This window comes from Brienomyrus brachyistius, chromosome 7 (genome assembly GCF_023856365.1).
Source record: "Brienomyrus brachyistius isolate T26 chromosome 7, BBRACH_0.4, whole genome shotgun sequence".
In the NCBI taxonomy this organism is placed as follows: domain Eukaryota; kingdom Metazoa; phylum Chordata; class Actinopteri; order Osteoglossiformes; family Mormyridae; genus Brienomyrus; species Brienomyrus brachyistius.
This window is the reverse complement of record NC_064539.1, coordinates 23,640,346-23,653,548: the sequence shown is the minus strand read 5'-3', so window position 1 is coordinate 23,653,548 and position 13,203 is coordinate 23,640,346. Positions and strand designations below refer to the sequence as shown.

Below are 13,203 nucleotides of genomic sequence, written 5' to 3'. Positions count from 1 at the left end.
GCATACAACTGCTCACTAAGTATGAATCAGTCAATGGTAAGTTCTCTTTTTGTGTGTTTGTGATGTTTGAAATAATTTTCTGAATGTAACTTTGACTGACAGACCATGAAATATATTTATACTGATTTATAAATAACAATCTATCTGTCAGGGCGCGAAACTTTTCCGGTTATGTGTGTGAACTGAAAATAGAAAACATAGCGCAATGTTTAAGCGGTGCTCAGAAATACAATTAACTTTAAGTATCTCGTTTCACAGATCACTACGTCTGACAGTGCAAATGTAAGACGGAATGAAAGTCGGAAGAAGTTTTTTATATTTCTTTGCGTCATTACAATTGTACTGCTCCTGACAAAGGTAATAAAGATTTTCTTTGAATTAAATAGGACAAAGCAATCTTATTATTATTATCATTTATTATTGTGACACTACTTCACGGGGCAAAAATACTTAATAATAACTCAGTTACTATATAAGTTAAATCATGAACAAACATGAATTCAGTATTTCACTTGTGTTATTCGTTAGTAGTTCTTTCAGGAGTTCGCAAAGGTTTATATAATTCATAGATATAGTAACAAATATAGCAACAGATAAAAGATGCATCGTGCTTTATTATTGGTGAACAAACATGAGATGAGTATTTAACTTGTGTTATTCCTGACTTGTTGCTTCAGTAGATCCTTCAGTATTTCAAAAGGGTTTTCAAATTTAACAAATATAGTAAGATATAGAAAATGCTTGAGACAAAACACGCATCACCATTCATTAATGACAAATTAACATGAAATTAGTATGTAACTAAGACTTAATTTGAAGTAATAGCATGATACTATACTATTTGTGCAGAGTTATCATTATTATTGTTGCTGCTGCTGTGTACAGCCTATTTCTGCTTAGTTTCTCTTTTGTCCCACTGAAAATGGCATCACTGCCATGGCTAATTTAACACAAAACCTTTTTGGTGTCTCTGAAGAAGCCAGCCTGGCAGAGTTACTCGCTGTAACTCTTACCTGTACTGCAAAATAACAGAAACTGGCAACGATCATGAAAGGGATAAACAATGAATTTTTCATTATTTTTCCAAATGTAGAGAAACTTAACAAGCAGCTTCATCTTCCACCGATTCTCAAGCACCGCAAGGGTTCCACATGAAGAGATGACTGTAGATGATGTGATGCTCTCCCTCCAGTGGGATCTCCCTCCGTCGCCTGTCTGGAAGTCTATTCAGAACACCTCCAGTCCTGCTCAGAGCACGGCCAGTCTGGAGCATCCCCAAGCCCAGTACTGTATGGGAGACACCTTAGATGTGCGTGTGGACATGCGGGACCACAGTGGGAGGCCCAAGACTCATGGAGGAGACTTCATATTGGCCAGAATTCACTCCCGCAATCTACAGGCCTCCGCCGCAGGAGCCGTCACTGACCTCCGCAATGGCTCCTACCGTGTCCGCTTCACCCTGCTCTGGCCTGGGGAGGTGCAAGTCTCTGTGCTCCTCATGCACTCCTCTGAGGCGGTGCAGGCGCTGTGGAGGTCCAGGCAGCTCAACTACAAGAAGATCACACACAAAGGAACCTTTGTCAACGGGAGCAAAACTGAGACGTCTGAGTGCGGCTTCCAGCTGAACGCGAGCAAATCCCTGTGCGAGTACAAAGACGAGAGGGACGGAGAATCCTACTCCTGTTATACACCCCCAACCCTGCCCTGTCACTCGATCGACACCATGTCTTCATTCAACACTCCAGGATCTGCACTCACCAAGGAGGAAGCTTCGCTATTTAACCGGTAAAACAGATTCTGCCTTGACATCTGCAGAGATATTGATCTTGTGGTTTCCAGAGCAATGGGCTCCAAGGCTGACCATATTTCAGCTATTATTTATGGCTATTATACATTTTTTAAAAGGAAAAATATTGGGGTGAAGATAAAGAACCACTTTGACAATGTGGATGTCAAGAATTGTTCTGGTAAAACCTACTTCTGATTACTTTTCTGACCCTGCTGTTTACCACATAAACCTCTTTTAAATTCAGTTGGTTTGGTGTTTACTAAATATATAAAGAAATTTGTAAAAGATTATTAATAATTAGTCATGCTTAACAAACACGAAGACTGTTTTTCACATATGTTAATGTTAAAGATACTTGGCTGAAATAAAATCTAAAATAGAAATTTGTTTTTAAAATCTATATTTGCAGCTTGGAGATAACACTGGATACACTATAGATCCATCACCTCTCTCTTTCTCTAGTTTCTCCCAGCAAAGTAGGTAAGTATTGTATCCAGAGAATCAGTCCCAGCATCCCGAGTGGTTACTACTGGAGAAACCAGTGGTCTTCCTTGTACTGTAAAACTGGCAGCTTCTTCACTCTGGAGTCCATCAACCGCTGCCTGAAAGGAAAGACACTCTACCTTATGGGAGACTCTACTATGCGTCAGTGGATACAGAATATGAACAGCTTTCAAACAGGTCAGTCCTCACAACCATTAAACTTGTAAATGCAGAATACTTTTTCCCCTTTGTTGATTTTTATTAATAAACATCGAATCTTCTTTCTTCCCTGCTCATGTACACATTGTAAGTCTGCTAGGATAGAAAGCTGATTAACACATGATTAAACTGTATTCCTAATTAAGGAAAACAAGCAAATGTTTGACATGCACATTGGTGAATAACAGTAATTGATGTTTTTCCTCATAGTTGCTCTTAGAAATGTTTGTTTACCTTCAACTTGCAGATAAAAGCAGAGACTATCGTGGCTTTTCCCTCTTGAAGATTGTTAACATTAAGAGCAACTACACCGTCTACTGGAAAAATCACGGTCATCCCAGGATTACATTTAATAAAATTAAACTCATCGAGGCTCCCTACATTTCCCGAAATTTGGACGCTATCGGAGCAGAGGGAGAGGACACAGTGGTGGTGATCGGAGTGGGGCAGCACTTCCGCGCCTACCCCCTGGAGCTCTTTGTCCGCAGGTTGCTGAGCCTGCGGAGGGCCTTCCAGAGGCTGCAGGCCCGCAGTCCCAGGACCCGCATCTTCATCAAGCTGGAGAACACCAGGGAGCTCTCCTCAGAACCAGAACGCTTCAGCGACTGGCACGGACACCTGCAGAACCTGGCTCAGAGGAAGGTGTTTGGGGACCTGCAGGTGGGGTTTGTGGATGCCTGGGAGATGACAGTGGCTGCCAACACCTTTGTCATCCACCCCAACCCAACCATCATTGCCAGTGAGGTGGCGGAGTTTCTGTCCCGTCTCTGTCATACTCCACTGGATACCAGTGCCAGACCAGTGTCATAGAACAACTTCTGCTCACATTATGTAACACAAATTTTGTTCCTGGATAGTATTTGTTATTTCATAATTGCTTATGTTCTAAATGTGAAGAAATTGTCATTATTTCCTTCACTTTTTTGATTGGATAATGAAAATTTAGAAATTAACATTTTTTCTGTAAAAATGGGCAGGGCAAGTATGCATGTTTTCATTTCTGTACGATCTGAATAAAACAACATTTGAATCAAGATTCAAGATTCTTTATTTGTCACATACATAGTTATACAAGTACAACATGTAGTGAAATGTACCTGAACGACCCTTAGACTATGCAAATCAAAAATATAATTAAGAATAAGTCTATTAAGAAATACAAAGAATAAAATATATACATAATAAAGAGAAGTATAGAATTTGTTCTAATATAGAAATATTCTTAAGGTTTAATCTGTACATATGCATATGATGTAAGAACTATGTATTTAAAGTTCAGTGTGCCTTATTGCAGGTGACAAGTATAAGTATAAGCAAAGATGGATATGCAATTTACAAATTGTTAAAATAGCTGGTTGGTGACAAGTACAATAGGAAGAGTTTACATGACTTGTGTATATTAAGGATTTAGTGGTAACAAGTCTTATGGCGTGAAGATAGAAGCTCCTACTGGATCTCTGTATTGTTCCACAATACGCTTAAAGCGCCTTCCTGATTTCAGCAGCTCAAACAGACAGTTACTGCGATGAGTCTCTGATGGTCCTGGTTGCTCTGCTCCAACATCTCCTGGTATAAAGGTCCTGTAGACAGTAGAGAGGATCTGGTACAGTGCTATGCTGCCAGAATCACTGTCTTTCGTCCCTTATTGTCCTGCATACAGCTGTTTCTGTACCAGGATGTGATGTTCTGAGTCAGAACATTTTCCACAGCCCCAGAGTAAAAAGTCCTAAGAATCGCTGGAGAAACCCAACACTTCCTCAGCTGTCTCAGGTGGTAAAGTTGCTGCCTTGCCTTGCTGGACTGGGTTTGGATGTGTTTTGTCCATGTTAGATGCTAGTACAGGCAGTTTGCGATGTTCTGAGTGTGGAGACATTGGCCATAAGAAGTTAGTCTGTCTGCACAGGACTCGCCCCATTTAGGTACTGCGGAATGGTGGTGAGGGAATTTGGGTGGGACAGGGCAGGATGACCGTATGCGTAGAGCCAGGTACTGACTTAGTGGTGTCGGATCACCCCACTGAAATCGGTAATGGGATACTGTGTGATGGGAGGGTTGTATCAGACGTTGCTGCGTATGATGATGACAGTCTCTTTTTGGAATTTTGGAATTCGCTTCTCTGGCGTGGGATGATCAACAGCTGTATTCCTATAGGTATATTAACAGAAAGTTAATGAGTTTCTGGATGAGAGCTACAGAAAATCCGCGCAACCTTCAGGTTTCTTCCCAGATGTTTGGAAGTTTTTCGCTTTGGTGCGACATTTCCAAAAGACTGCTAGTTATGAGGAGTTTGTCAATGCAGAAGATGTTTTGATTGAGGAAATTTGTTACTGCAGGGCTGTGGGTCAGGTGCACACAAATGACGCGGGTTACTCACCAGTTTGCTTATTCTTGATCGTGCATTGTTCCCTCCTCCCTTCTTTGTTTTTCTGCCTTATCACTTCAACGGGGAAATTAGTCATAGGGTCGTTAAACATTAATGGTGGGAGAAATAAGGATAAGCGAACAGAGCTGACTTAATTTGTGAAGTTACATCATATAGATGAGCTGTTTCTTCAGGAAACTCATACTGTAGAGATGGGGACATTGAAGTGGATTTACGGTTAGGGTGGAAGGGTGGGCCATAGAACTTGTGTGAATGCGAGCTATTTTCTGAGAGGGTGGTGTTAACGGGAGTGCAGCTGCGGGACGCGGAGTGAAGTAGACTGCGGCTTGTTCAGGCTACAGTCGGGGGGGACGTTTCAATTTGTGAACGTTCATGTGCTGACCTGTGGGACCGATCAGCTGCACTTTTTGGGGGGCTTGGATGCTGCTCTGCAACAGTATGGTCATGATATTTTTGTTGTGGTTGGCGGTTGACTGGAACTGCACCGCTGATTTCACGTTAGACAGGACTGGGGAGGAGCCTCATATGGCATCTAGGGTGGTGAAGGATCGGGGCTTGACAGATGTGTGGAGGGAGAAGCACGAGGGGGTGTCAAGTATGCCGGCGATTGGGCAAGTTTAATTTCTCCATAAGAAATAATATAAATGAATTTAATTCATTTCATACCCCCAAATGCTTGCCTATTTAAACTTATCTATATCAATATAAGCCTAATACACACGTGAAAAATCACACATAAAAAAGCAATGAACAAATAAATGACAATCCCGTACTCCAAAGCGAGGGCAGATACAATGTCAAGTCTCGCTGTAATTTCCTTTTTAAGTTCTACAGTTAGTTTCACAGCTTTCATCTATGTTTTGCTGCTAGGACTGCTCACTTTCTTAGGGGCTATGATTACTGTATCACTAAATGTACTGTAGATAAAGTACAAACAAAAATTCACACCGAACACACCTTTCGCGTGTCAAACTCAGTCGAGAAGTACCACGAGACTGAGAGCGATTCATAAGCATCCCAGGAGGTCCGTTTGCCTTCGTCTCAGCCCATCAGAGATGCGTCTCGCGCCATACAAATTTTACCAGGTGTTTTGCCTCGTCCTGTTCTGAAGTTTTGCTCAAGGTGCGGCTTGATTTTTCTTAACCAACCCGTTCGAGGTATGAACTGGTACAGTCGAACACATCTCGACCCATACAACTTTTAGCAGAAATGGTCGAGTTCTAAAATTTCCATACTCACTAACAAAAAACGTTAAGTACCCAGAAGACATGGTCCCATTTGGAAAGTTGGTACATGTGCAGACCAGCAATGGGTATGAAAATGATTCGATTTGCATGGGGTGGGGGGGGGGGGCAGGTCTAGTCACCAGACCAAGAGAATGCCTCATAGTTCAATGAGTAACTCTGCAGTTTCCTTGACTCAATATACCGGTATACATATAATAATATACAAGAAGTGGGAATCTGTGGAATGCGAACATAGGTGTGTAAGTCTGGAAATACCTGCTGAGCTGCTTCAGACGACTGAAAACAAGTCTTGGTGGAAGTGAGTACTGTGAGTAGGGCAACAATCAAGCTATAGTCGCAAAAAAAATGGCAGTAAAAATTTGTGAAACCCAGAAAACATTGTTGATCCTTCTGGTTGTGCAACTGTGGTTATTCAGTCACTGCATTACTTGGAGCTCATGCCATGGGATAGAGTGCGCATCGCCCGGCACTTTCTCGGGACTGACGTGTTGGTCTCTTGCCAGGACTGAAGAGGGCTCCCCAATCCGTGTGTGAAGGTGGGTGATGATGGCACGTCCGAGTGTAAATAGTTTTGCAGCTGCTTCTGCGTTCAATTGATTATGGGGATTAATTATCACCGCTTGTGATAATAGTTCGCATTGTCTGTATTTTTATTGTGTCTTTTATATATTGTTTCTATATATATATTCGTATGATATATACTATTCTATATCTCTGGTGGTACAAGGTTATTTTGCATTGTGTCAATTGATATTGATTTTAATGCGAAGTTATCTTGTATCACTTGTATTAAATTGTTTTTTTTGAGTGAACCTAAGTGTCCCCGTTTGTTCCTTCGAGAGCCCGATATCCCTCTCCCATCCATTTAAAAAACAGAGAGACACGTCAGCATTACCACTGGCATCATGGTGTGGGGGTATGACTTCAGGTCATCTCTGGTAGTGATTCGGGGGACCCTGACGGCACAGTGCTATGTCAGTGACATCCTGCGTCCGCATGTCTTACCCCTCCTGAGACAGCACCCTGGTGCAGTCTTTCAACAAGACAACGCCCGTCCACACACGGCACATGTGTCTATGGACATGGAACCTGCAGTGTGCACGGATAAGTAGGTTCTTTGGGCTGACAAGGGAATAACTGGGGCTACACCCACCCGTGCCCACCTTTTACTGGACAGGTGACAATATAATGCTTCACGTGTCCACGGTACAGGTACACATAGGTGGACCTCCGCCATTGCCATTCAGCTGGAGACAAATGGGTCAGGTCCACCTACTTCGGTTCAGCCTGCGGCATCGAGGGCTTAATCAGGTCCACTTTGGCAGAACCCTGAAGTTTGAATCCGGCTCTGCCGGATCTGGGTATCCACCTGGATAGTCAGGTGCACCAGCTCTTCAAACAAGCATGGGCAGCTCGTCCTTAATTTCCTCAGCCACCCCGTTGTAAAATGCATCATACTGTGCCTGCCGATCCCAACTGGTAGAAAGCGTCAGCTTCTGAAATGCAATATCGAAATCAGAAACAGACAGGCTGCCCTGGTGAAGCTGGAGCAACTTGTGTGCTGCCTCTCTGCCATGCTAGATTGGCCAAAAACCCACTTCATCTCGTCAGGGAAACTGAGGAGATTGGCAGAAAAAGATGCCCCATCCTCCCAGTAGGAAGTCATCCACTCCAGGCCAAGACCAGTCAGCAGGGTGATGATAAACCTGGGACCTGCGAATGACCTGAGTGACACAGGTTGTTATTTTTCTGCTCTAACAGAAATTTTTAAAAAGAGGATTTGATGCCACCCCGTGGAAGTGAAGAAGAATACAAACATAAGAACATCGTCACCTCACAAGATATTATGCACGAGTTAAATTCAAGATTTTTATAATATTCCTTCTCCTTTTTGAAGATTTTGAGTGCATTTATCAATAAATCTTTACAAGAAAAACTTTATTAATGCTAAAGGTAAATGGCCTTGGATTTTAAAGCTGACTATGGCATTTTTTAAATTTGAAATGCAGAAAGATGAACAATACATCTATAAAAGTTATTCGTTTCTATAATTGGCTTACTAAGCTATTATATATTTCAGTCCACACAATACTGTACATTTCGACTAGCAGTACGGTGCAGAGACTTTTTGAGAAACACGCGCTCAAAGCTTTTGACACGTAAATTTAAGGGGCACTCAGTAACTACAACAGCTCCCAAAGTTCTTCGTTTGGTGAGGAAAACATACGCCCGACTGATGTTGAAGTTTATTCCGTCTTTCTTCTTCTAAACACCGTGAAAAACTATAAAATAAACATATTATTAAATTCCTGCATTGCGTTTAATCTTACAAACATCCTAAAAGATCCACAATATTACCGCTAAACAGCAGCTCATACATCACCACAATTCCAAACAAACTTTTCAACACAAGACAACAAGTAAACACAATAAATAGAAATTACCGTGTGCGCCTTCTCACCAAATGTTTAGGAGTTTTTACAGGTTCTGCAGTGACAAGCTTCCCCACAAGTCGACTCGATGAATCTCCCAGAATACATTCAATTCTGCCCAATTCCGTCACGTGACCATGTGTTCAAAGGTTAACAGGAATCAATTAAATAGTCAGCAGAGGACACTAACATACATTTAACATAGCATACATTCTGTGTTAATCAAACCAACAAAGGTGATTATGAAATAGCCGTCTTAGCGACGGTTACAGTAACTCTAAAGGAGGTACTTTTAATTCTTTAAAAGAGGCCAGTGCACGGACACCCCCCCCGCCCACACACGGCTGCCGACTAGTAAGCATATAGCTGCTCACTAAGTATGAATCAGTCACTGGTAAGTTCTCTTTTTGTGTGTTTGTGATGTTTGAAATAATTTTCTGAATGTAACTTACCGTACTGACAGATCATGAAATGGATTGTTATTTATAAATCAGTATAAATATATCTCTCAAGGCGCAGACCTCTTCCGGTTATGTGTGTGAACTGATAATAGAAAACATAGCGCAATGTTTAAGCGGTGCTCAGAAATACAATTAACTTTAAGTATGTCGTTTCACAGATCACTACGTCTGACAGTGCAAATGTAAGACGGAATGAAAGTCGAAAGAAGTTTTTTATATTTCTTTGCGTCATTACAATTGTACTGCTCCTGGCAAAGGTAATGAAGATTTTCTTTGAATTAAATAGAACAAAGCAATCTTATTATTATTATTACTATTATTATTCATTATTATTGTGACACTACTTGACGGGGCAAAAATACTTAATAATAACTCAGTTAGTATATAAGTACAAATCATGAACAAACATGAATTCAGTATTTCACTTGTGTTATTCATTAGTAGTTCTTTCAGGAGTTCGCAAAGGTTTACATAATTCATAGATATAGTAACAAATATAGCAACAGATAAAAGATGCATCGTGCTTTATTATTGGTGAACAAACATGAGATGAGTTTTTAACTTGTGTTATTCCTGACTTGTTGCTTCAGTAGATCCTTCAGTATTTCAAAAGGGTTTTCAAATTTAACAAATATAGTAAGATATAGAAAATGCTTGAGACAAAACACGCATCACCATTCATTAATGACAAATTAACATGAAATTAGTATGTAACTAAGACTTAATTTGAAGTAATAGCATGATACTATACTATTTGTGCAGAGTTATCATTATTATTGTTGCTGCTGCTGTGTACAGCCTATTTCTGCTTTGTTTCTCTTTCGTCCCACTGAAAATGGCATCACTGCCATGGCTAATTTAACTCAAACCCTTTTTGGTGTCTATGAAGAAACCAGCCTAGCAGAGTTACTCGCTGTAACTCTTACCTGTACTGCAAAATAACAGAAACTGGCAACGATCGTGAAAGGGATAAACAATGAATTTTTCATTATTTTTCCAAATGTAGAGAAACTTAACAAGCAGCTTCATCTTCCACCGATTCTCAAGCACCGCAAGGGTTCCACATGGGGAGATGACTGTAGATGATGTGATGCTCTCCCTCCAGTGGGATCTCCCTCCGTCGCCTGTCTGGAAGTCTATTCAGAACACCTCCAGTCCTGCTCAGAGCACGGCCAGTCTGGAGCATCCCCAAGCCCAGTACTGTATGGGAGACACCTTAGATGTGCGTGTGGACATGCGGGACCACAGTGGGAGGCCCAAGACTCATGGAGGAGACTTCATATTGGCCAGAATTCACTCCCCCAATCTACAGGCCTCCGCCGCAGGAGCCGTCACTGACCTCCGCAATGGCTCCTACCGTGTCCGCTTCACCCTGCTCTGGCCTGGGGAGGTGCAAGTCTCTGTGCTCCTCATGCACTCCTCTGAGGCGGTGCAGGCGCTGTGGAGGTCCAGGCAGCTCAACTACAAGAAGATCACACACAAAGGAACCTTTGTCAACGGGAGCAAAACTGAGACGTCTGAGTGCGGCTTCCAGCTGAACGCGAGCAAATCCCTGTGCGAGTACAAAGACGAGAGGGACGGAGAATCCTACTCCTGTTATACACCCCCAACCCTGCCCTGTCACTCGATCGACACCATCTCTTCATTCAACACTCCAGGATCTGCACTCACCAAGGAGGAAGCTTTGCTATTTAACCGGTAAAAGAGTGTTGACGTCAACAGAACTACTGTTCTTGCGGTTTCCAGAGTGATATCCTCCAAGGCTGACAGTATTTCTGCCTTCTGCTTATGGCTGTTATATATTTTTTTCTTTAAGGAATAATATAGGGGTGAAGATAAAGAACCACTTTGGAAATGTGAATGTCAGCAACTGTTCTGGTAAAACCTACTTCTGTTTAGTTTTCAGTTCATGCTATTTCTCACACTATTTTTTAAATCATATTGTATGTAACGAATTATTAATTTTGTTAGTGTTTCAGATACACATGAACAGTCTTCCACAAATTGTAGTGGTAATGCATAAATACAAACATTTTAGTTGCCATGTATTTTACAAATAGCCTGTGTGATTAAGCATTCCAAGCTAATGACTGATCTACAACATTTTCAAAGAAAATTTGGAACAACAGTGTGTCTAATTTTGTCTCAATTTTCTATTCTCTCTCTCTCTCTCTTTCTCTAGTTGGCCAAAATGAAATGGATAGGAATTGTGTTCAGAGAATTAATCCCAGCATCCCGTGTGGTTACTACTGGAGAAACCAGTGGTCTTCCTTGTACTGTAAAACTGGCAGCTTCTTCACTCTGGAGTCTATCAACCGCTGCCTGAAAGGAAAGACACTCTACCTTATGGGCGACTCTACAGTTCGGCAGTGGATTGAGTATTTGATTAAAATACAAAAAGGTAACATTACCTCCATCATCATTTGCAGCACTTATAAATGCTGTTGCTATCTGTGGATGTTTTTATCATTGACGATTACATTGCATCGTGTAAACTGTCAGAGACTCACATTTTTTTTTTTTATGACGCTGTTGCAAATGTGATTTTTTTTCTCCTTGAATTCTAGAGTTTCACTCATTTTTAAACTCAGTTAAAGGCATTTCCTCAATTCAGTTTGTGAACCCTAAGGAAGAATACAGCATCCAGTGGAAACTACACAATTATCCTTGGATTTCCTCATATAAAAACAAACCCAGTGATTCTTCCTACATTTCCCGAAATTTGGACGCTATCGGAGCAGAGGGAGAGGACACAGTGGTGGTGATCGCAGTGGGGCAGCACTTCCGCGCCTACCCCCTGGAGCTCTTTGTCCGCAGGTTGCTGAGCCTGCGGAGGGCCATCCAGAGGCTGCAGGCCCGCAGTCCCGGGACCCGCATCTTCATCAAGCTGGAGAACACCAGGGAGCTCTCCTCAGAACCAGAACGCTTCAGCGACTGGCACGGACACCTGCAGAACCTGGCTCAGAGGAAGGTGTTTGGGGACCTGCAGGTGGGGTTTGTGGATGCCTGGGAGATGACAGTGGCTGCCAACACCTTTGTCATCCACCCTAACCCAACCATCATTGCCAGTGAGGTGGCGGAGTTTCTGTCCCGTCTCTGTCATACTCCACAGGATACCAGTGCCAGACCAAGGTTTCCTGTGCTACTCTAAACAAGGCTAAAACTTACACACTGCACTATTTCTGTGACGTTCAAATACAAAGAATTTGATTTTTGAACCATATTCTGACCATATTCCACTTGTCCTCTGATAGCTTTCTGTAAAGTCTGCTTCATTTCTGACCGTTTTATATCTACATGATTTTTGCCAGTTAAACTTCTGCCATATCTGTTTTCAGCTGGGGAAAGGCAACTGTGTGTATCATGAGGAAAGTTGCTTACAAGGTGTCGCATATCGGAAACCTTTGAGCAGAGCTGGATTGGCTACCTGGCATAGTGGGTATTTTCCTGGTATGAGCCTCCCCCCCCCCCCAATAAAGGACCATTTGCCAATTTTTTATCCCAGTCCAGCCTTACCTTTAAAATACATGTTTATTTCAGCTCCTGGACTTGGTGTGGGAACAGTGTATGTTTAGAAAACAGGTTTTGCCATAACCAGTGCCCACAAAATGTGTATCACATGCATGGGCTATTGCTGAAGCAGGGTGTGAGAGAAGTACTATGGAACCTCACTTTAAATATTCATGTACTGTATATTATATATTCTTGTATGAACACCCAGGGTTTTTGTGACGGTTAATTGTCCACTCTGTACACAACAAAGACGTATGCAAAGCCATGTTGTACTGTAATAGATTTTGGTTGAATCGTTTTTTTTTTTTGTAAATATATCCACCGATCTTCCAAGCCTGAAGTCTATTCCATGAAGCACAGGGTACCATGTAGGGGTGACAATGGATGGGATGTCAGTTATAAGTATAAAAAACACATACTGTAACACAAGGCTTTGAAGCTGTAAACAGAATTTACAATCTCCACATGAATTTTGTAAATTTCAGCTGCAAACCTGATGACTTCTATTAATCTTCCAACTGCTTATCCAATATAGGGCTGTGGGCAACTAATTATATTAAATCAATAATTAGAAAAGAGGCATAAAATCATGAGATTTCAAGCCCTATTGCAAAACCACAGAAATTTCATATAGTAAACTGAGTGAAGCCAGAAATGATACCGCCTCAGTAATGAT

The 13,203-nt window shown here is 41.7% G+C and overlaps 2 protein-coding genes and 2 long non-coding RNA genes across 12 annotated transcripts in view; 2 read left to right on the top strand and 2 right to left on the bottom strand.

The window, feature by feature from the left end:
* The window catches only part of LOC125745901 (NXPE family member 1-like), a 37,746-nt gene that overhangs the window by 9,328 nt on the left and 15,215 nt on the right, over positions 1 to 13,203 (top strand). Inside the window, exons 1-6 of one of the 9 annotated variants that reach the window (XM_049019177.1) lie at positions 8,811 to 8,947; positions 9,173 to 9,271; positions 10,120 to 10,712; positions 10,831 to 10,892; positions 11,197 to 11,415; positions 11,582 to 12,047. The exons of 1 other annotated variant lie outside the window; for it this stretch is intronic. In XM_049019177.1, coding sequence (XP_048875134.1) covers positions 8,933 to 8,947; positions 9,173 to 9,271; positions 10,120 to 10,712; positions 10,831 to 10,892; positions 11,197 to 11,415; positions 11,582 to 12,047 — 1,454 coding nt within the window. In that variant the 5' untranslated portion in view covers positions 8,811 to 8,932. Of the gene's footprint in view, positions 1 to 8,672; positions 8,790 to 8,810; positions 8,948 to 9,172; positions 9,272 to 10,020; positions 10,713 to 10,830; positions 10,893 to 11,196; positions 11,416 to 11,581; positions 12,471 to 13,203 lie in introns of those variants that run through there. 7 more of the 9 variants (XM_049019171.1, XM_049019170.1, XM_049019173.1 and 4 more) reach the window with 7 other exon arrangements.
* On the top strand, positions 7 to 3,525 carry LOC125745902 (NXPE family member 2-like). The gene is made up of 6 exons (XM_049019180.1): positions 7 to 36; positions 259 to 357; positions 1,094 to 1,785; positions 1,906 to 1,967; positions 2,252 to 2,470; positions 2,739 to 3,525. Exons 1-6 carry the CDS (start codon positions 22 to 24, stop codon positions 3,299 to 3,301), a joined length of 1,650 nt encoding a protein of 549 aa, XP_048875137.1. The 5' UTR covers positions 7 to 21; the 3' UTR covers positions 3,302 to 3,525.
* On the bottom strand, positions 595 to 1,563 carry LOC125745904 (uncharacterized). The gene is made up of 2 exons (XR_007398803.1): positions 1,427 to 1,563; positions 595 to 1,287 (listed from the first exon to the last, which is right to left on the bottom strand). It is a non-coding gene; the product is annotated as an uncharacterized LOC125745904 (long non-coding RNA).
* On the bottom strand, positions 3,522 to 6,221 carry LOC125745903 (uncharacterized). The gene is made up of 2 exons (XR_007398802.1): positions 4,866 to 6,221; positions 3,522 to 4,636 (listed from the first exon to the last, which is right to left on the bottom strand). It is a non-coding gene; the product is annotated as an uncharacterized LOC125745903 (long non-coding RNA).